At 42.4% G+C, this 21252-nt stretch overlaps 2 protein-coding genes across 16 annotated transcripts in view; one reads left to right on the forward strand and one right to left on the reverse strand.

Moving 5' to 3' along the window:
• LOC110500876 (multiple PDZ domain protein) overlaps positions 1-17322 on the forward strand; it is a 69983-nt gene extending 52661 nt beyond the window's left edge. For all 15 annotated transcript variants that reach the window (XM_090213285.1, XM_090213288.1, XM_090213290.1 and 12 more), the window contains 17 exons: positions 305-380; positions 611-691; positions 1609-1698; positions 2452-2526; positions 3475-3640; positions 4498-4646; positions 5639-5722; positions 7080-7273; positions 8320-8467; positions 8800-8886; positions 9176-9278; positions 9381-9421; positions 9634-9756; positions 14946-15050; positions 15358-15467; positions 15684-15807; positions 16089-17322. In XM_090213285.1, coding sequence (XP_090069411.1) covers positions 305-380; positions 611-691; positions 1609-1698; positions 2452-2526; positions 3475-3640; positions 4498-4646; positions 5639-5722; positions 7080-7273; positions 8320-8467; positions 8800-8886; positions 9176-9278; positions 9381-9421; positions 9634-9756; positions 14946-15050; positions 15358-15467; positions 15684-15807; positions 16089-16235 — 1903 coding nt within the window. In that variant the 3' untranslated portion in view covers positions 16236-17322. The remainder of the gene's footprint in view (positions 1-304; positions 381-610; positions 692-1608; positions 1699-2451; positions 2527-3474; positions 3641-4497; positions 4647-5638; positions 5723-7079; positions 7274-8319; positions 8468-8799; positions 8887-9175; positions 9279-9380; positions 9422-9633; positions 9757-14945; positions 15051-15357; positions 15468-15683; positions 15808-16088) is intronic.
• The window catches only part of LOC110500600 (adhesion G protein-coupled receptor L3), a 490597-nt gene that overhangs the window by 385019 nt on the left and 84326 nt on the right, over positions 1-21252 (reverse strand). The gene's annotated exons all lie outside the window — the stretch shown is intronic.

Here is a 21252-nt window from a genome sequence, read left to right on the forward strand (position 1 = left end):
TCTTGAGCGGATGATCAGGGGGCCGGAACACAGTTACAAATAATTAGTCAACTGCAAATTAACCGCAAGAAGCCCAAGCAGATAGACTATTTGATTTAAACATAATCATTTCATACGGTCACATATATCTCTCTATTATGCGTAGGAATACTTTAAGACAAAAAGTAGTGCACTGTATAGGGGAAGGGGTGCCGTTTGGGGCACAAGCTCTGTGATTCATATGAGTATCAGTATCAGACAGGCAGAAAGCTGGGTGTGATTTACTCTGATTGGTGATTTACTCTGAGTTATGACTGGTGGGCAGGAACACAGATGCTCTCAACCAGATGGCTGTGGGACCAGTGAGGGAGCATGGAGACACACTGGAGCCCCAGACAGAGGTAAACACACACACACACACACACACATTTAGGCATGTGCACACAAAGGCATAGTACATACACACAAATGCGGGCATGCACGCTGACACAAACACACACACACACACACATGCTCACACACACACGCCACATGCATACACACATACCTTACAGTGTGAGGCAGCTCAATGACTAGAAATACACTCATATATTCTACTCTTTCAATCTCTTTATTATTAATTTTTTCACAGCTGGAAACATGTTCTTCCATTGCACCCTCGGCGATCGATGTCGACATGTTCAAATATGTGCAGCACGTCATTCTGCTGAAGGTGAGACACTCAAGACTCCCATGCTGCTCTGCTATATGTTACCTGGAGAAGCTCCCGTGCTGCTATGATTTATATAACCTCAGACCTTTTCAGGAAAAGGTTTTATTGATGAGGTCATAAAACAAAGGGAAGTAGAGAGAACCATAGTGAGAGAAAGAGAGAGAGGGAGGGGGGTCGAAATAGCCTATTCTAGTTTAATAGGCTGGTAAAAGAGAGAGAGAATGAGAGAGTGGAGAAAATGGACCTATTCTAATTGGATAGTCTGTTATTAGAGAGACCGAGAGAGGAGGAAGCAAATGATCGAGGAAGGACAGCAATCTACCCTAGGAACTGAGAAAGAGAGGGATAGACAGACAGAGAGAGAAATAAATAATAAGAGAGGGGGATGTGAACCTATTCTAATTTAATGGGTATTTTGACAAGCCAAACACCTGGATGGGAGTCTCAGCCTAGCTATCTATCCACATGGTCTATTAGAGGATCAAGGTATGAAGGTAACATCTGGTATGGGCACATACCAGACACGTACTTCCCTGTAACTTCCTCTCGCTCTCCAGGAACAAAAGATCAAGAGTGAGTGAGTGAGTGAAGCTGGATAGTGTTCATTACGGCACATCGTACCAAAACATTTTGCCATAGAAAATGTAAACAAGTGTTTCGTATTAGTCAAGTTCAGATGGTACCTCCCTGTTTCTTTAGAGTCTTTGATGCCAGTAGAACCATAATGCTCCAAAATGCCTCACAATTTAAAAATCAAACCTGCGTTGTTTCTGATCGCTATGTTCATGTTTAATGTGTCGTCATGCACATTTCATGTGCATAATTATGTTTTCAATTGTGATTCACTGTGCTTATAATTATGGTTGACAGGGAGCTATTGAGTACAATTCAACTACATTATCACCGTTTAACTCTAGGAGGAGGGTGGATTCGGCATCACTTTCAGTGAGGACACCAAGGATGGGCTTGTGATTCAGAGTATAACTGAAAAAGGACCAGCAGGAAAGGTATGTCACTCTACTGTTTCTTACTCTTCGGTAGAGAATACCTCTTTGAATCAGAAGTGTTCTGGGGGACCCACAAGGGGAGCAGGGTTTTGTTCCAGCCCAGCGCAAAACCACCTAATATTACTGGTCACATGTGGCTCGGTTGGTAGAACATGGCATTTGCAAACGCCAGGGTCATGGGTTCAATTCTCATGTGGGACCAGTATGGAAGATAAAAATGTGAAAATGAATCTACTGTAAGTCACTCTGGATAAGAGCGTCTGCAAAAATATAAATAACTAATCAACTGCTCATTAGGGCCTTGATTAGTTGAATTAATAAAAGGCTGGGTTGGAACAAAAGCCTGTACACCCTGTACTACCTGCCCTATCAAGCAAAAAGGCAGTAACTGCTCATTTGATCAGAAATGAGTCAATGTCATTTTTGCTACATTAAAAACATGCTTAATCATGTGGACTAGTATCCTGCCTCTATTGTAATGTGTTTTGGAGAAAATGGGGGTCATGTTAGCTGTAACTGCATAAAGTTACTGTGAGACCAAGGTAAATAAAAGGCATATTTCTCAGTTCCACGCAATGAGCAGTTACTGTCTGTTTGCTGGGTAGGGCAGAGTAGTGGTCCATGACTAGTTTTAAAGAACAATACTCTACAGAAAATCCTATTGGACAATCCTACACGTTATGCTAATTGGTTGCCCACATTTTACCCATTGCAAAACATTCTCTAACACCAGTCCTGTATTTCTCTATGCAGGACGGCAGCATCAAATCTGGAGATAAACTCCTGGCTGTGGAGGATAAGCCAGTGATGGGCTACACTGTGGACAGGGTAAGAGCTGCCTCTGCAGCCATTTTAGACCCACACCCTATTCCAGGGTTAATGTATATTGGATGATTATCTTTCTGAGTGTTAGTTAAGTAATACGGACTGAGGAGGTGTGGTATATGGACAATATACCACGAATAACGGCTGTTCTTAAGCACGACGCAACGCGGAGTGCCTGGACGCAGCCCTTGGCCGTGGTATATGGACCATATAGCACAAACCCCCGAGGTGCCTTATTGCTATTATAAACTGGTTGCCAACGTAATTAGAGCAGTAAAAATAAATGTTTTGTCATACCCGTGGTATACTGTCTGAAATACCATGGTTGTCAGACAATCAGCATTCATGGCTCGAACCAACCGGTCTATAATTTAATGTAGAATTCAATGGCTAGTTCATTTTTACAATTTTCATAATAGCAAGCTAGGACTGATGATTTGATTAGCTAAACTAGCAAGTCTGTTTGTTTGGTTACCACGGCAACTTGCTAGCTACTTCAGTGGATGTTGAACAAATTAACACATTTCCAATGTGGTCAATTATAGCCATGGTATAAAAGGGATAATCAACTCGGGGCTCTATGCATTCTCTGAAAAATAATGCAACTCCGTGAAAGGTCAGTTCCACTCCGCTAGCGTGTCGTCGAACACACCTTTCACGTCGTTCATTATTTTCCATAGAACGCATAGCCCTTCGTTTATTATCCCGTACATAGACCATCTGTTGGGGACTACACTCTTAGAAAAAGTGTTCCAAAATGGTTCTTCGGCTGTCGCCATAGGATAAGCCATTTTGGTTCCAGGTAGAGCTATTTTTGGTTCCAGGTAGAACCCTTTTTGGTTCCATGTAGAACCCTATTGAACCTTCTAGAACCTTCTGTGAAAAGGGTTATACTTGGAGCCCAAAGGGGTTCCCTTTTTTTTCTAAGCATGTTTTTTTCCTACATTTCAGGTCCACTCTTTACTGAAGAAGGCCAAAAGCTCAGTGAAATTGACTATCTGCACAGACAAGTCATCGCCCCTTCTCCCTCACTGTACTGGTCAGGCAACCAGCCTAGCCAGCATTCATAGAATCTCCATGGCTACCCTGGGCCAGTCTGAGTCAGAGCCAATCAGGAGTGAGTAAACCGCTTGCCATGTGTTGTCAGGAGGAAATGTGATAGATCATTAGCAATTGGGTTTATTAAGCATAAACAACCTAACTGAGGATGTTTTACACTTAAATATTGGAGCTAGTTATAACCCAAAATCTGAAAGAAGTATGATTCACTCAGTTAGATAGAGCAGAGTTATATGCTTATAGGGCAAGTGCCCCCAACTTCAATACCAATCACTTGGTATAGAAATCACGTCTGTGATTGTTAGTCAATACTGTTTCTGTTGATTTACATAATGGAGAATAAACCAGATACAGTATAAAACAATTATAATATTCAATCACTCAAATGTATTTGTAAAGCCCTTTTTACATCAATAGTTATCACAAAGTGCTTATACACAAACCCAGCCAAAACTCCAAAGAGCAATATTACCTAAATATACCTTATACAGTAAATTTCATATTTCATTATTATTTTTTTATTATTCTTTTAATGTGCTAAAATGTTAGTTTTTTTATTTAAAGTTTTTTGCTTTGTCTTTATGGGGTATTGTGTGTAGATTGATGAGGGAGGAAAAACGATTTAATAGAATAAGGCTGTAATGTAACAAAATGTGAAAAAAGTGAAGGGGTCTGAATACTTTCTGAATGCACTGTATACCTTGTCAACAGTTTCGGAAGAGATTTTAGTCTGACTTCAGCCTGGCATCGAATGGATATGTGCTTTAGCCAATATTTTTGTCATTGGGGTATATTGAATGGCATGCCAATAATAATCAGAGGAGTTGGCTAAAAGCACACACAGATCTGGGACCAGGCTAGAATTCATATATTTATTTGATCCTTTCATCTCAATTTCCCACTCTCTCTCATCAGGCTCTAGTCGCTCGTCCACCCCTGGCACTCTGGCTTCCTCTGACCCTGTGACCTGTCCCATCATCCCCGGCTGTGAGACCACCATAGACATCTCCAAGGGCCGCACAGGCCTGGGCCTCAGCATCGTGGGGGGCTGTGACACTCTACTGGTAGGCCAAAGACCACGACCAAGGAACTTTTCATCAAAGCAGCTCTGTGATGACTGTGGATATGACTGTGGGCTTTTGAAGTGTCCACTCGTGTTATAGAATAATATCTGAACTTGTATTTCTGAGTAATCTATGACAGAACGGTTGTTGGATCTCAATTATCAGACTGCAAATTCACAGATACTGACAAAGAATCTGGGTTAGTTTTACATAGTTTTACGTATGTACATAGTTTTATCTGTAGTTTTAAATCAGAATTTACAATGTGTTTTTGTCCAATTCTATATTTTATAAAAATACATAAGAAACAATTAGTCCCAAGTTCAACCACTAACATTAGGAGAAGACCCACTACTACTTAAATAATGACACAAAGTTGAAAGATGTGCCACCCTCTTTGGTTCCTGTGCTATTAGAGCTGCTAGTAGTATTCCTGGGCGGAAATAGCTGTGGAGGCAGTGGAATGGCAAAGGAATATAGGAAGTGATGCAGTCTGTCACACACACACACACACACACACACACACACACACACACACACACACACACACACACACACACACACACACCACTGCTCCTTTCTCCCCTCCATTCTGTTTGCTCAGTCAGGCCTGAGGAATAGCCATTTGTCTAGCCTCAGCCACAGGAGACAATATCCAGGCCTAGAATGTGACCGTTGACCTGAGAATGACCCACCTCCCACAGACCCCTCCCCCTCCAGCCTCCCCATGGACACCCACATACACAGACTCCAGCTAATGTCAACCTGTTCCACTCTGCCTCTCATGTATTCCTGAACTCCTTTGTCTTGTCATTATATGATCTTAATTTCTCTCTCTCTCTATCTGACAACGTCTCTCAATTGAATCTTCGTTCATCCCTCCTCCCTCTGTCTTCTATTTCTCCTTCCCTCCAACCACACACCTCTCCGATTTTGTCACTTGTTTCTTCACCTCTCTCATACTCTTCTTTCTTTCACTTCTCTTTCTACAGGGGACCATCATCATTCACGAGGTCTATGAGGACGGAGCTGCCTCCAAGGATGGGAGACTTTGGGCTGGGGACCAGATCCTGGAGGTATTGGAACGTGTTCATCATTTAGGATCAGACCCCCCCCCCCCCCCCCCCCCCCCCTTCGCTGTAATCTCATTATGATATAAAAGGCTAAACAGATCCTAGATCAGCACTCCTACTCTGAGACTATTTGGCCAGGCCCGTACATCTTCAGCAATCCCGTGTGATGGACAATATCAGATAGAAGAACCCAATCCTAACTTGAGATAAAGGCACATATTTCACTCTCTGGTATAATATTGTGTTGCAATACGTACGTGAATCTTAAGAATCTAAGGATTTGGTTCATAGTCTAAAGAAGAACTTTGCAATTTCACTTGAATCATATATAACATCTAAAATTGACCATGTATAAACAGTCAGCATGTATAGATGGCATGATATATAGAATGACATCTTAAAAGCCAGCTTAACTCTCTGACAGCCACCCCTTTGCCCTTTGCTTTGTTATGGAGACTAGGGGTGTGACTGGGGCAGTTAGTCATGGTAGCTCAGTCAACCCCTTTCAACGCACGCAAACACACACACACCCTTATGACTTAATTACCCCCCCCCCACCCCCCCACCCCACCCTTCTCAGTAATTCACTTTGGGCCACCAGCCAAGCCGTAGTATTCATACTGCTCATGATAGGGTCAGGGGGAAAAGTGAAAGAGTGGCCACCCATTCTGTGGTTCAAGCAGAACCAATGTCATTAGTGACCCATTTCAGTCTGCTATGGGAAAAGCCATGCAATGCATGGCTATGCTAGCGCTAATGGGGCTATTTCCCCTTGATATGGACCCTTAGAATAGGTTGCGGTTCTCAGCTCTAAGCTAAGTACATTATGGTGTCATTACCAGACGAGGTTTTCCAAATGTATAGACCTACCCTCATGCTAGCTGTTGACTGTGTATGTCACGCTATTCACATCCTTCACCAATATTCATGTTTGTCAATGTGTTTCAGTCTACAGTGTTTATATACATAGGAACAATATCAAATGCTATTGATTGTCCTCTTGCTGCAACATTTTTAAATGGACAAATCTGTTTTTCTCTCTCTCTCGCAATCTCTCGCTCTCTCTCTTTCTCTTGCAATCTCTCTCGCTCTGGAGTTCAGGTGATATAAAGCAAAGCTCATAGCTACATGATTCTCATTTTCTAAACTCTGTTGAACAGCGGTCGACCTTAGCTAGGCCTTGGATGGTTGACGTGTGATTTATTTTCTCCTCTCTCTCTCTCTCATATATATATATATAAATATATATATATATCCATATCTCTCTCTATATATCTCTCTCTCTATATATCTCTCTCTCTATATATATATATCTCTATCCCTTCCTCTTTCATCTCCTCCCTCCTCCCTCTCTCCACAGGTGAATGGCATTGACCTGCGCGTCGCCACTCATGATGAAGCTATCAACGTGCTGCGCCAGACCCCTCAGCGGGTGCGTCTCAGTGTTTACAGGGACGAGGCTCAGTACAAGGAGGAGGACCTGTGGGATGCCTTCACCGTGGAGCTGAACAAGAAGCCCGGCCAGGGCCTGGGCCTCAGTATCGTGGGGAGAAGGTACTAGAACCTATACGTCTTCTAGGGACGTTTGACTGAAAACATTTATGAGATTTCCTGAAATGTACCCCGCAAAAAGGAGGTCATAAAATGTACACCGCTAACAAGGATGTCCTAAAATGTACATCGTAAATAATGGATGTCCTAAAATGGATGTCTGTAAGGATGTTGGAGATAAGCTTTCTTTTACTAGGATGGAGGGCCCCTCAAGTATTTAGGATGTCGAGTCATTACACAACCCATCAGAGATTTACTAATCCCCTATTAGACTCACTAAAGTTGTGTGTGTGTGTGTGTGTGTGTGTGTGTGTGTGTGTGTGTGTGTGTGTGTGTGTGTGTGTGTGTGTGTGTGTGTGTGTGTGTGTGTGTGTGTGTGTGTGTGTGTGTGTGTGTGTGTGTGTGTGTTTGTGTGTGTGTAGGCCACAGGTTGTTAAGCAGCAGGGTTCAATGTGTTTGACCTTTCCTAACTCAGTGATTGACATCGGTCAGTGAATGGACTAGTTGCTCGAAAACCATATTAGGCATTTCAAGATTTAAATGTGTTTTTCATTCAACATATGGATCGATAAAGGAAACATTCTCCAACCGGTACCGAATTTAAGAGTCATAACTGGAACGAGTATCAGAACAGAACATATTCCCAAAGATACCCAGCCCTTGCCCTAGTAGATAGACAAGCCTTTGGACCATGCTTTACTTTAACCTACAGATCCTGAACCGCCATGCCTCTTACTGGGGTAAAACAAAATGGATGTCAACCAACTACAGCAGGTGGCGATAGATCGATAGATAGATAGATAGATACCTTATTTTCCTCAGAGAGGACAATTATTTCCACAGCCTATTAGTTAAATACAACATTTTGTGACGACACAAACAATTATGACACTTAAAAGTACATCATTTAATTTGATGTTGTATCTATCTAACCCTAACTACAAAATGCTCAGACAAATGACAGACACATTCACAGAGACACCAAGCACTCACACTAACATAACATAAACCCTGGTTCACTCATATGATGATGTTTCTATCCCCAACAGGAACGACACAGGGGTGTTTGTGTCCGACATAGTGAAAGGGGGCGTGGTGGAGAGTGACGGGAGGCTGATGCAGGGAGACCAGATCCTGTCCGTCAACAAGGAGGACGTCAGAAATGCCACTCAGGAGTTAGTGGCCGAGCTGCTGAAGGTGAGTCTATATAGAAACCATGGGAAGTCCCATCTGGGTCAAATTAAGCCTGGTCCCAGATCTATTTTTGCCATCTTGCTAGATACATATACATTTCCACAGGGTTTGGCTATTACACACAAACAGATCTGGGGCCAGGCTTGGTTCAATGTGTTTGTTGTCTCATATTAAGTTACAAATTGTTAATAATTTATGTATTGGGGAATTTGTTAAAGTGTGTTGTTTTGGCTCTTTTCCCACCGGTTGGTGTAGAATACGTCACTAGCATCTGTTATTTTAATGGTTTGTTTATTTAAAAAACATTTTATATGTTTACATGTTTGTGTTTACAGTGTGGTGTGGGACCCATAGTGATGGAGGTGGGCAGATTTAAAGCCGGGCCCTTCCACTCTGAGAGGAGGTTCTCACAGAACAGTCAGGTAAGCTGACATTTTGTTTTCTGGACCTTAATTATATGCTGGGGACTGTTTACGGGGCAACATTACAGCATGTTCAGATAGAAATGCAACAGATATGACCCATGTAGAATAGGGACACCCTGTCAGCTCTATTCATTGAAATTCTATCTGAAACTCCGATGATTTCAGCTCACTGAATACACCCCAGTTCTTCTCCTGCCTCTATGTCATATTGCTAGTTCCAAAATAAAAAGAAGGAAAGAAACTTATGCCACTCATTTTAAGTTTCTCTTCCCTTGTATTTGGGTAGATGAGTGAAACAGGCAGCTGCAAGGTGACCCCTCACTCTCTGTCAGCCTCCTCTGGAAGCCTCCAAGTGGACTGTGACAGCTTACAACACACAAATCAGGAGTGTAAGACATTTTCAGTTAACATGTGGTGGTTTGGAAAACTGAAGATGCCTTGATTAATTTGTCTTGATTCATTTTGGCTGTTTACTGTTGTTGTTTGCACAGCACTGGACCACCAGGAGATCAGAAGTGTTGAATTCACTAAGGTCAGTGTTCTTTTATAATATTCATCATTATTTGGAAAAACAAAAGTTTTTAGCTTGTCCTTGTATTAAGATAGATGCAACATACAGATTGTACTGGTTTTTCACTACTACTGTTCCTATATGTGTTTTATTTGTCTTTAGGGGGGTAACTTACTACACCTTGTGGTTATAGGGATGAAATACTTTGTGTAATTGGTTGTCTTTCCTCATAGGGCCCCACTGATTCCTTGGGCATCAGTATTGCGGGTGGAGTGGGCAGTCCCCTGGGTGATGTGCCCATCTTCATCGCCATGATAAACCCTACTAGCCTCGTTGTCCAGACACACAAACTCAAGGTGGGTTGGTACAGCAGCAGCTGTAGGGTCCTGTTAATAAGGATCTCTACAGATCGGTGTCCCACGCACGGGACAGTTGAGCTAATGTGCGCTAATGCGATTAGCATGAGGTTGTAAGTAACAAGAACATTTCCAAGGACATAGACATATCTGATATTGGTAGAAAGCTTAAATTCTTGTTAATCTAGCTGTACTGTCCAATTTACAGTAGCTATTACAGTGAAATAATACCATGCTATTGTTTGAGCAGAGTGCACAGTTATGAACTTGAAAAGTTATTCACTTCTTTGGGATCGGTGTCCCATCCACGGGACGGTTGAGCTAATATAGGCTAATGCGATTAGCATGATGTTGTAAGTAACAAGAGCATTTCCCAGTACATAGACATATCTGATATTGGCAGAAATCTTAAATTCTTGTTAATCTATTGTTACGCGGAGTGGAAGAGGGGAACCCAAGAGCAGACTCAGACGAGGAGACTGGGATGAAGTAACCAAGGTATTTATTGAAACACAGGGGGGAGATGGAGTGCAGGTCAGGGTAAGCTGGGCGGGTTGCTGGAAACCAGGTGCGGAGGCTGAGGCTGGAGCGAGAGGGGTTGAGACAGGGTAAGCAGGTCTGGAGGGGAATCCAAGGGAGTTGTAGAGTGGGGATTCCAGGACAGCGTAGCAGGATGACGAGACATTGGACTGGAGACAGGGACCAGAGTCAGAGCGGGCAGAACTGTAGCGGAGAGAAAAACAGGCAAGGAAAACAGGCACAACAGGAGCTGAATAGTATCCAAACGGCTCGAACCGAAGACTGACTGAGCAGAGATTATGATCTGGCAGTGTGGAATTGGCATGGCTGAGTATTTGTAGACATCTTGATTATGTAACAGGTTGCAGCTGGTGGGGATCAGCTCTGACTCCAGCACACCTGTCTCCGCCCACACAATCACACACAAACAGAGAGAGAGAGAAAAAGGGAGAGGGAGAGAGTACTGGGGGAGTGGCGGCAGGTCAAGGAGACACAGGATGAGCAGTAGAGTGCGTTGCAGCAGCAGATGTGACATCTAACTGCACTGTCCAATTTATAGTAGCTATTACAGTGAAAGAATACCATGCTATTGTTTGAGGAGAGTGCACAGTTATGAACTTGAATAGTTATTAATATTCCAATTAGGCACATTTGGGCAGTCTTGAACAAAATGTTGAACAGAAATAAAATGGTTCATTGAATCAGTTAAAAATGTTGCTAATACACTGTTACCATCTAGTGGACAACATCTAAATTGCGCCTGGGCTGGAATAATACATGATGGCCTTTCTCTTACATTTCAAAGATGATGGTACAAAAAAAATACAAAAAAACGGTTGGTGTTTTCTTTGTATTATCTTTTACCAGATCTAATGTGTTATATTCTCCTACATTAATTTCACATTTCCACAAACTTCAAAGTGTTTCCTTTCGAATAGTATCAAGAATATGCATATCCTTGCTTCAGGTCCTGAGCTACAGGCAGTTAGATTTGGGCATGTCATTTTAGGAGAAAATTGGGAAAAAAGGGACGGATCCTTAAGAGTTAAACAGGACAGGGCTATGTAGGCTCTGTTGTTGGTTGAGTTCTAGAACCCTCATAGAAAGTCAGACTCCGCAGATCACATGGAATCAGGAGCTTCAACATGTCGACATGTTGGTCATACAAATTCCCCAAAGCTACAAATGCAAACACAAAAACATCAGTATTAATTCAACTTCTAGAATATTTACAACTAAGTGTATTACCCCTTCACTTGTGGCTTGTTCACTTGGGGCGGTGGGCTATTCAGATTTGAGATTTCTGTGTGTAACTCAGACTTTTTTCATAAATCGTTCAGTGACGTCAGTGACGTCAATGTGGGATTTGGGTAAAAATTCTATCTCAAGTCTAAATACTCCCCTTAGTCAGTTTCAAGTCATCACGTAGGTTGGTCCCATTAGGCTCGAGGGCCTTCACAGCTGAAAGCGATGGCCTATGGCCTCCTGCAGAAGGACAGACAAACTAACCATTGTAGCCCCCCCCCCACATACAGACTGGCAGCAGACAATACTAAAGCAGTAAGCCATCTGGGACCATATATCTAACTCTACCCATAAAATGTAACAGAATAGAGGGCCTGTGTGGATGTCTTGAATAGAATATCTATGTTGGTATCCCTTCAAAAGCCCACTCAGACCATTCCCAGACAGTCCTTGCTAAGAAGCTGTTTTTGTTTCCTTTTTACACTTTAATGGAAAACAATCACATTGGTATCCCTTCAGGGTGAACTAAAACAGGCAAGACGCAAAGCAGAGGTTTTGATACATATGGTTCGCTTGCATTAGATATGACCTAAATTAATGTTATCAGTTATCTCATTGTATCATAACTAAGTCAGTATTACTTTCATTTCCAGAATCTATTGTTTTATGATGCCTGGCTGAAAGCCGACTGATTAGGGGTAATGCATCTCTAGTCTCAATAAGCACAGACCACTATCTCCTTTCCGCTAACCCCTTCCAACAAGTGGCATACAATACAATGCCTGTCTTAGTTTACGCCTACAAGGGCCTAGGATGTAGGGGTTAGGGGTCGATTTAGTATTCTGTTTCTAACCCAAATATATCGGTATTACAAACATCGTGTCCAAGGGGTTAACAGGGTTACTACTTCTAATATTTGAAATCAAAGAAAAAATTATTTAACCTTTATTTAACTAGGCAAGTCAGTTAATGTCACGTTCGTCATAAGGATCGGACCAAGGCACAGCGTGGTATGCTTACAGTCTCTTTTTAATGAATGAATGAATGAATGAATGAATGAATGAACAAAAACACTGACCGACCGAAACACTGTACAAACTAGTGCTGACAGTCAACTAAACATAGACAAGATCCCACAACTAACAATGGGGTAAATGGCTACCTAAATATGATCCCCAATCAGAGACAACAATAAACAGCTGTCTCTGATTGGGAACCATATCAGGCCAACATAGACTTACAAAAACCCTAGATGACATAAACCCTAGACATACAACAACTAGAGTACCCACCATAGTCACACCCTGACCTAACCAAAATACACTGCTCAAAAAAATAAAGGGAACACTTAAACAACACAATGTAACTCCAAGTCAATCACACTTCTGTGAAATCAAACTATCCACTTAGGAAGCAACACTGATTGACAATACATTTCACATGCTGTTGTGCAAATGGAATAGACAACAGGTGGAAATTATAGGCAATTAGCAAGACACCCCCAATAAAAGGAGTGGTTCTGCAGGTGGTGACCACAGACCACTTCTCAATTCCTATGCTTCCTGGCTGATGTTTTGGTCACTTTTGAATGCTGGCGGTGCTTTCACTCTAGTGGTAGCATGAGACAGAGTCTACAACCCACACACGTGGCTCAGGTAGTGCAGCTCATCCAGGATGGCACATCAATGCGAGCTGTGGCAAGAAGGTTTGCTGTGTCTGTCAGCGTAGTGTCCAGAGCATGGAGGCGCTACCAGAAGACAGGCCAGTACATCAGGAGACGTGGAGGAGGCCGTAGGAGGGCAACAACCCAGCAGCAGGGCAACAACCCAGCAGCAGGACCGCTACCTCCGCCTTTGTGCAAGGAGGAGCAGGAGGAGCACTGCCAGAGCCCTGCAAAATGACCTCCAGCAGGCCACAAATGTGCATGTGTCTGCTCAAATGGTCAGAAACAGACTCCATGAGGGTGGTGGTGGGGGTTGTGCTTACAGCCCAACACCGTGCAGGATGTTTGGCATTTGCCAGAGAACACCAAGATTGGCAAATTCGCCACTGGCGCCCTGTGCTCTTCATAGATGAAATCAGGTTCACACTGAGCACATGTGACAGTCTGGAGACGCCGTGGAGAACGTTCTGCTGCCTGCAACATCCTCCAGCATGACCGGTTTGGCGGGGGGTCAGTCATGGTGTGGGGTGGCATTTCTTTGGGGGGCCTCCATGTGCTCGCCAGAGGTAACCTGACTGCCATTAGGTACCGAGATGAGATCCTCAGACCCCTCGTGAGACCATATGCTGGTGCGGTTGGCCCTGGGTTCCTCTTAATGCAAGACAATGCTAGACCTCATGTGGCTGGAGTGTGTCAGCAGTTCCTGCAAGAGGAAGGCATTGATGCTATGGACTGGCCCGCCCATTCCCCAGACCTGAATCCAATTGAGCACATCTGGGACATCATGTCTCGCTCCATCCACCAACGCCACATTGCACCACAGACTGTCCAGGAGTTGGCGGATGCTTTAGTCCAGGTCTGGGAGGAGATCCCTCAGGAGACCATCCGCCACCTATTCAGGAGCATGCCCAGGCGTTGTAGGGAGGTCATACAGGCACGTGGAGGCCACACACACTACTGAGCCTCATTTTGACTTGTTTTAAGGACATTACATCAAAGTTGGATCAGCCTGTAGTGTGGTTTTCCACTTTAATTTGGAGTGTGACTCCAAATCCAGACCTCCATGGGTTGATGAATTGGATTTCCATTGATCATTTTTGTGTGATTTGGTTGTCAGCACATTCAACTATGTAAAGAAAAAAGTATTTAATAAGAATATTTCATTCAGATCTAGGATGTGTTATTTTAGTGTTCCCTTTATTTTTTGAGCAGTGTATATAGAAAAACGCTCTTATCTTAGATGTCTCTGTTTTTCTATATATTTTGGTTAGGTCAGAAGGTGACTAGGGTGGATACTCTAGTGTTTGTATGTCTAGGGTTTTTGTATGTCTATGTTGGCCTGATATGGTTCCCAATCAGAGACAGCTGTTTATCGTTGTCTCTGATTGGGGATCATATTTAGGTAGCCATTTGCCTCATTTTTGTTGTGGGATCTTGTCTATGTTTAGTTGTTTTAGTGCACATCAGTAGCGTCACGGTTTGTTGTTTTGTTAGGTGAGTTTCAGCTTATTAAAATTATGTGGAACTCACGCTGCGCCTTGGTCTCACTCATACAGCGATCGTGACAGTTAAGAACAAATTCTTATTTATAATGACGGCCTAATATTATGTGTTTTTACTTAGATTATTTCTCTATTGTCTTTCTCTTTGATTGTGGGTAAGGGTTCGTAAGTAAGCTTTTCCCTGTTAGTCCACAATGTTTACCGAAGCATGTGACTGATACATTTTTATTTGAACCTCGTGACTTCTTTGTGACCTCCAGATCGGTGACGTTATCGTCAGTATCTGTGGGACTGCTACTGAGGGTATGAGCCACAGCCAGGCCGTCACCCTGCTAAAGAACGCCACCGGCACTGTCGGGCTTCAGGTCAGTGAAATACTTCTCGTTCAGTCATTCTCCCAACTACAGTAGGCTTCTATTGATCTTTTAGTGACAATGCCCACTTCATCAATGATAACTGTATTATCTGTAGCTTGTCTGTCTGTTTGATGTGGATGCTGTCATCTCTGTCATGTTGTCTGCAAATGTTGATTTAATGTTGTCTTTCTCAGTGTTACTAAAATGCGAGACAAATTCCTGTAAAAGGCCAATAACTGAGCTGATGAACTGAACGATTAAACGGCCGAATTACCTTTTCACGTATCACTCATCTTGCAACCACAAAACCCAACAGGTGGTAGCAGGGAGTGATACCACAGTGACCGGCCCCTTTCATGAGCAGACCGCTACCGGACTCTCAGTCTCAGGTCTTACTGCTACTAGCATCTTCCACGATGACCTGGGGTACGCACACACACCTGTCGTTCCTGTGAAACCCGTACAAAAGCTAAATAAACATCAATAGAAGAGAACTAGCAGAGGAGACTGTTGGGAGGAGCTATAGGAGGACGGGCTCATTGTATTGACTGGAATGGAATGAGCCCTTCCTCCTATAGCTCCTCCCACCAGCCTCCTCTTATATCTAGTTATCTAATGACAACATTTCGGTACGTCCTACAGACCTCCTCAATATAAGACCATCACACTGGACAGAGGCCCAGACGGACTGGGCTTCAGCATCGTTGGTGGCTTCGGGAGCCCACACGGAGACCTGCCCATTTATGTGAAAACCGTGTTCGGAAAGGTTGGGGAAATCTCCTCTTTTTGCTAAACATACTTTATAATTAACTAAAGCAGGTCAGTATTCTGACCTGAGATCTGCAGGGGATTTGCTTATGCATATCTGACGTTAGAATACCTCCCATTAAAACTAAAGGTAAACCACTTCATAATGCTAAATTTGTATATTTCTTACAAGCTAATTTGAACATTCTTGAAACGTGATTTGAAGATTGATGAAATCTATTCCTTTTGAATTGATAGTTAAAACGGTTGTAATTGAAAGTGTGGGTGTGTTTTCTCCAGGGGGCAGCATCAGAGGACGGGCATCTGAAGCGAGGGGATCAGATTATGGCTGTTAACGAACAGAGTCTGGAGGGGGTCACCCACGAGGATGCCGTGGGCATCCTGAAGAGGACCAAAGGAACAATCACCCTGACTGTGCTTTCCTAGATGCACACATAGACAAAGAATCATACCTCGAGGTAGACACATATACACACCTAAAGAAATATATACTGTACAAGTATACTGAAATGTGAACACACACTACCATATGTTCCTAAGCGCTAACCTTGTTTTGTAGCAAGAAACACTGTGATCAATATTATTTGAAGCTACTGCGGGTAGACTGAAGTGTTCACTGGACACTGTGGCTCAGATCATCTATACTCTAGTTTTCTGTGCTCGGACATGGACTGTAGTGTTATGATATTTATGGTTAATAGCCCTTGAAGAGATTTCTATAGAATGAGGGCCATTATTTAAGGCTTTTGCTACTGTAAACTGCTGTCCGTCCACTTCTATATTGAAGTCACTGTGGATCTAGCGAAGAGACAGAGCAAGTCTAGACTCTTTGAATAACATTTCAATCATTTTTGAGTAAGGTTTTATCTGTGATGCAAAGCACCTTTTCAGAAGGGACATGGTCTGAAATCTTTGTTTTCTTGGTCAGAAGTTATACAGACCAAGGCGAAGTGTGTGTACGTGGTCACAGTCAGGGAAAGTGTGTGTATGAGACATTCACTGCTGCTAATGCATATGATGATGTGAAGCCTTGTTTTACACTATTTTAACGTTCAAGTATTGTTTTTTTTCTGTCATGATCGTACTTTGTCATAATATGATAGAAGGTGAAACCAGCCAACTTCTATGGTCTATCTCAGTGGTCTCCAACCCTGGTCCTGGAGAGCTGCTGGGTATGCAGGCTTTTGCTCCAACCTCGCACTTGCACAGCTGTTTCACATAATCAACCGTTGACATTCTTAAATATGGACCACGATTAGCCTAATCAAGTGTGTTAGTGTTGGGTTGGAGCAAAAGCCTGTACACCCGGTTACTCTTTGGTAGGAGTTGGTGCTCCCTATCTATCTCAAACATTAGCTGGATACCCCATGTTCTAGTTTCACAGTAATGGATCCCCTATTCAACATGGCGTCAGTCACATTCTTGTCACCCACCGTACATGTGTACTTAGTATTTCCAGCACAGTATTGAGTTGTTCACAGGCTGAATTAATAAAATGTACCTTCAAACCCCAGTTATTGATTGATTTTCATGTGTTCTAGTTGGGTAAAGTCACAGTCCATAGGCTCTTCAGTTGTGTGGCTAACTGGTTTCTTAACAGTTTATGTGAATTCTATTGAGACTTGGTAATGAGCCAGCTGGGGGTTATTATTGGAGGCCCATGGCATGACAAGACCCTCACATCTGACTAATATATAATCTTTTCATGTTTATTTACTGTGGATTATATATCTGATATATTATTTTCTGGCCATACCCATGATTAATACATTTCTTTTCAAAACCACACATCTAAATAGACTTGTGAAGTACATGAAAACAGAATTTTGTAGGAGTTCAATGTGTAGTTTTGCTTTACATTTGATTGAGTTGACAACTGTGAATCCAACCTGAAATGTAAAAAAAAAAAAAAAATTGGTTAAAAGCTTTGAGGAAAAAAAGACGAAATTCCCGCACGTTAACTTTTTTCAAATCCAATCAGTTTTCCATATTGATTCAATATAACCACATTGAATTCTGTTTTTAAATGATGTGTCATCAACATTGATTCAACCAGGTTTTGCTCAGTGGGTTCATGCATCAGAAAGTAGTCTTGTCTTAAATGACTTCATCCTGGGCCGTGTTCATTAGGCACCGCAGTAGAAAATGTAGCTAAGAAATAAGAAACACTTATTATATGCTATGCTATGCTATTATATGCTATGTTTTAACGTTTTTTGGGGTGTGTGCCCTTTCTCTACCCCCCCCCCCCCCTCAACAAGCTTCTATGAAGCTTGTTGGGGGGGGTAGAGAAAGAAGGCTATCCGACTGGGCACACATCAATTCAACGCATATTTCACATTTCAATGTAATTTCATTGACATAACGTGGGAACAACGTTGATTCAACCGGTGTTGCCAGTGGAATGTTTGACTAGATTTACCCTACAGACAGCTGTTTTACAGCATAGCACGTGGTCCATGTGAAGTCCTCCTACACATGAAATCCTTTTCTTAAGCTGGTTTACAGAAAACAGAAGTGTCCAATTACCAAGGGAAGTCAAGCGGACCGGTTGAAAGGGTGAAACCTTTTGTAAGAGGTCTCTGGCTGGGCTTGTTACTGTAGATCGAGCAATGGGATGTCTGTGCGCGTGGTCATGCTATTGCTAAGCTAAGGCGTTGTCAAGGGGTTACTGATTCACAATTACATGGGAGAATGACCTCAACCCACTATCTCAAGTCAGCCAGACTTATTTAATCTCCTGTTTCCTTTCACAATTTAAGCCTAGCCTGAACAAGTGCTCATTCCACCGATTACCCCTATTCAGGTGGGGAAACTTTCCTTTTTAGACATCCATCAATTCATGGACAATTTTGTTATTGTAACTCTAAGAACCACAAAGCATCACAAAAAAGAACACATGCTGCCGTCAAGTGTTAGATATTCAGAAATATGAGGTTCCAACTGGGAAATAACAACTTGTGACGTTTCATTACTGACCTTACACCTTTTCAACCAAAATATAAAACAATGTCAAACTTTAATGTAGCTGGTTTGGCCAATTCTCAACATTAGCAGATTAGCCAACTTTAATGTCTGCGATGTTAGCTAGCTCATCTAGTTAGCTAAAATGTCATTTTGAAGAATTGTTCTGACTTTAAAAGCACTTGAACACAATCATGTCATATTTGACTTCAGAACTGTAAATATGAGATTCCGAGGAACATTTAAATGCATCAACAATTAGCCTATACCACCACACCAACATGGGCAATAAATCACATTGCATTTACAGTACAATAGCTGACAAGGGTATAAACATATACATTTACTGCATGGATTGCTGCATGATTAGGACCTTTCTTCACTGTATTACTAGCTAGAATTGTCACCTAAAGCTGCTAGCCCAGTGCCACAACTCAAGAACCCAGCACATGCTATAGACAGCTGAGCTATTCCAAACACCTGCTGCTTTAATTTCCTGTGGGGTTGTGAGTTAGTTACCTAAACACTCCAGACTCAAGACCCATGGGATGGCTGACTAGAGGAAAGGCTTGTCTGGGCTAGTTCCTTAGAAGTATGATCAGATGTGGTGACCAGGTCACGCTTAGCTGAGCAAGGTCAGATTTCAGTGGCCTACTGTAGCGAGCGAGGTTAATGTTGTCAGGCATTTTCAGACCTCAAATGTTGAGAGGAGTCCAAGCCCTGTACTATATTTTGTGTAGGTCTAGTTTCATCAATAAATTAATAGGTAGGATAGGCACCAACTAAAATGATGAAATTAAGATGGACTTATCTCGACATGAGACCACTTATGAGTCCAGCGAAGTCAGACAAAGTTTGAATTTGGAATGAACTATCAGAGTCATAAGGGCACAATAGGGTCCAAAATATGAAAATGATACGTTTTCACAACGATAGTCACTTCCATGTCTTCCCCAACAGACAATCGTCAACCCCTGACTAATGCTTCAACCCCTGGGCTTTAGTCTATGGTTGTGAAGCCAGGAACTGTCAGTTGTTCAAAAACCTACTACAGTATCACATCGTGGTGTGACTACACGCTGTGGACATTGAGAGGTTCAGCGAACAGAAACCGAGCGTGCCATGATGACTCAACTAACATGCCAAGGTAGGGTACGTCACGTTACCAAACTCTCATGACATTTCAGTTCATTGCCACTTAATGAGGATTTACTCACATAGTTGGAATACCCGAGGGCGTGCAGTGGGGCGGTGGAATGGATTAGAGTATAGAGCACAGAGAACTGTACTTTCCCTTGTTACAGCAGTCTTCAGGTTGCTTATGGAATACAATGATCTCATGGGAATGCTACAGCTGAAGGGGGCCTTCATATAAGGATGTCAGTAGCAGTACATAAGCAGAACAAATCAGTTGGACGGGCATTTTATTTCCATAAAGTGGCAAGTTTTTTTCACAGAACCTTCTGTGTGCACTTGCTCGTGCCCAATTTTTTTTAGCCGGTTTTATAGTAAAAACGTATCTTAACTGTAATTATGTATTACCTTTTAATGTGGCATGAACAGTAACAGTCAATGTTAGATGTTTTCATCTGATTATCAAGCAAATCACTTCCAAAAGTAGGTTACCTTCAAACGTTTGTCCCAAATAATTTGGGGATGTTGAAATAATTTCAGCATCCGAACAGTGCACTGTGGGGCTGAAACTATCTCACCAGAAAAAGATTCAGAGCAAAACAGAAAAACAGCACCCCTCTGTCTTACTATATGTAGCCCGTGTATCTGATGCTGTCAGGCCAAAAATAGTATGACATGCCCTACTCTGTTTGTCCAGACAGCATCAGAAACATGTGCTACGCATACAGAGACAGAGGGGGGCTGCTTCACTCGCTCGGATGCTTAATGTGAGATTGATGTGAGTCTTTCTGTCAGTGCGTGTCTCGGTCAAATACATTTTCAATATTTAAATGTAGACTCTCCCCCCTAATTTGATGGGAAGCTCTCCTTGCATATCTGAGGTGGGAAATAATTTAGGCTCAAGTAGATTCGTTGGAGAAAGAAATTAGAGATCTGGAAAAGGAATATATTGTAACATTTGACGACTCAACTCTACAAAAATTGGACTCAAAGCGATTGGAATATTGTACCCTGACGACCCACAAAACCGAAAATGCACTTAGGAGAACAAAACAAAACTACTATAAACATGGAGATCAAGCAGGAAAGTTGCTTGCTTGGCAGAAAAGGCGAGAGGAAGCTAGTAGAGTTATTAGCTCTATTAAGCTGCCAAATAACACAGCTGTTCAGGGTCCTGAGGAAAATAATCTAGTCTTTAGGGAGTTTTATGAAACATTGGATAGGTCTGAAACGGATGCCCCTGCCACACTGCATGAGTTTTTGAACAAACTCAATTTACAAGATTTAACTGATGAGGATAGAGAGTCCTTGGAGAAAGAGATTACATCTGAGGAAATTAGGAAAT

This window comes from Oncorhynchus mykiss, chromosome 21 (assembly GCF_057628025.1).
Source record: "Oncorhynchus mykiss isolate SJ-2025 chromosome 21, ASM5762802v1, whole genome shotgun sequence".
NCBI classification, from domain to species: Eukaryota; Metazoa; Chordata; class Actinopteri; order Salmoniformes; family Salmonidae; genus Oncorhynchus; species Oncorhynchus mykiss.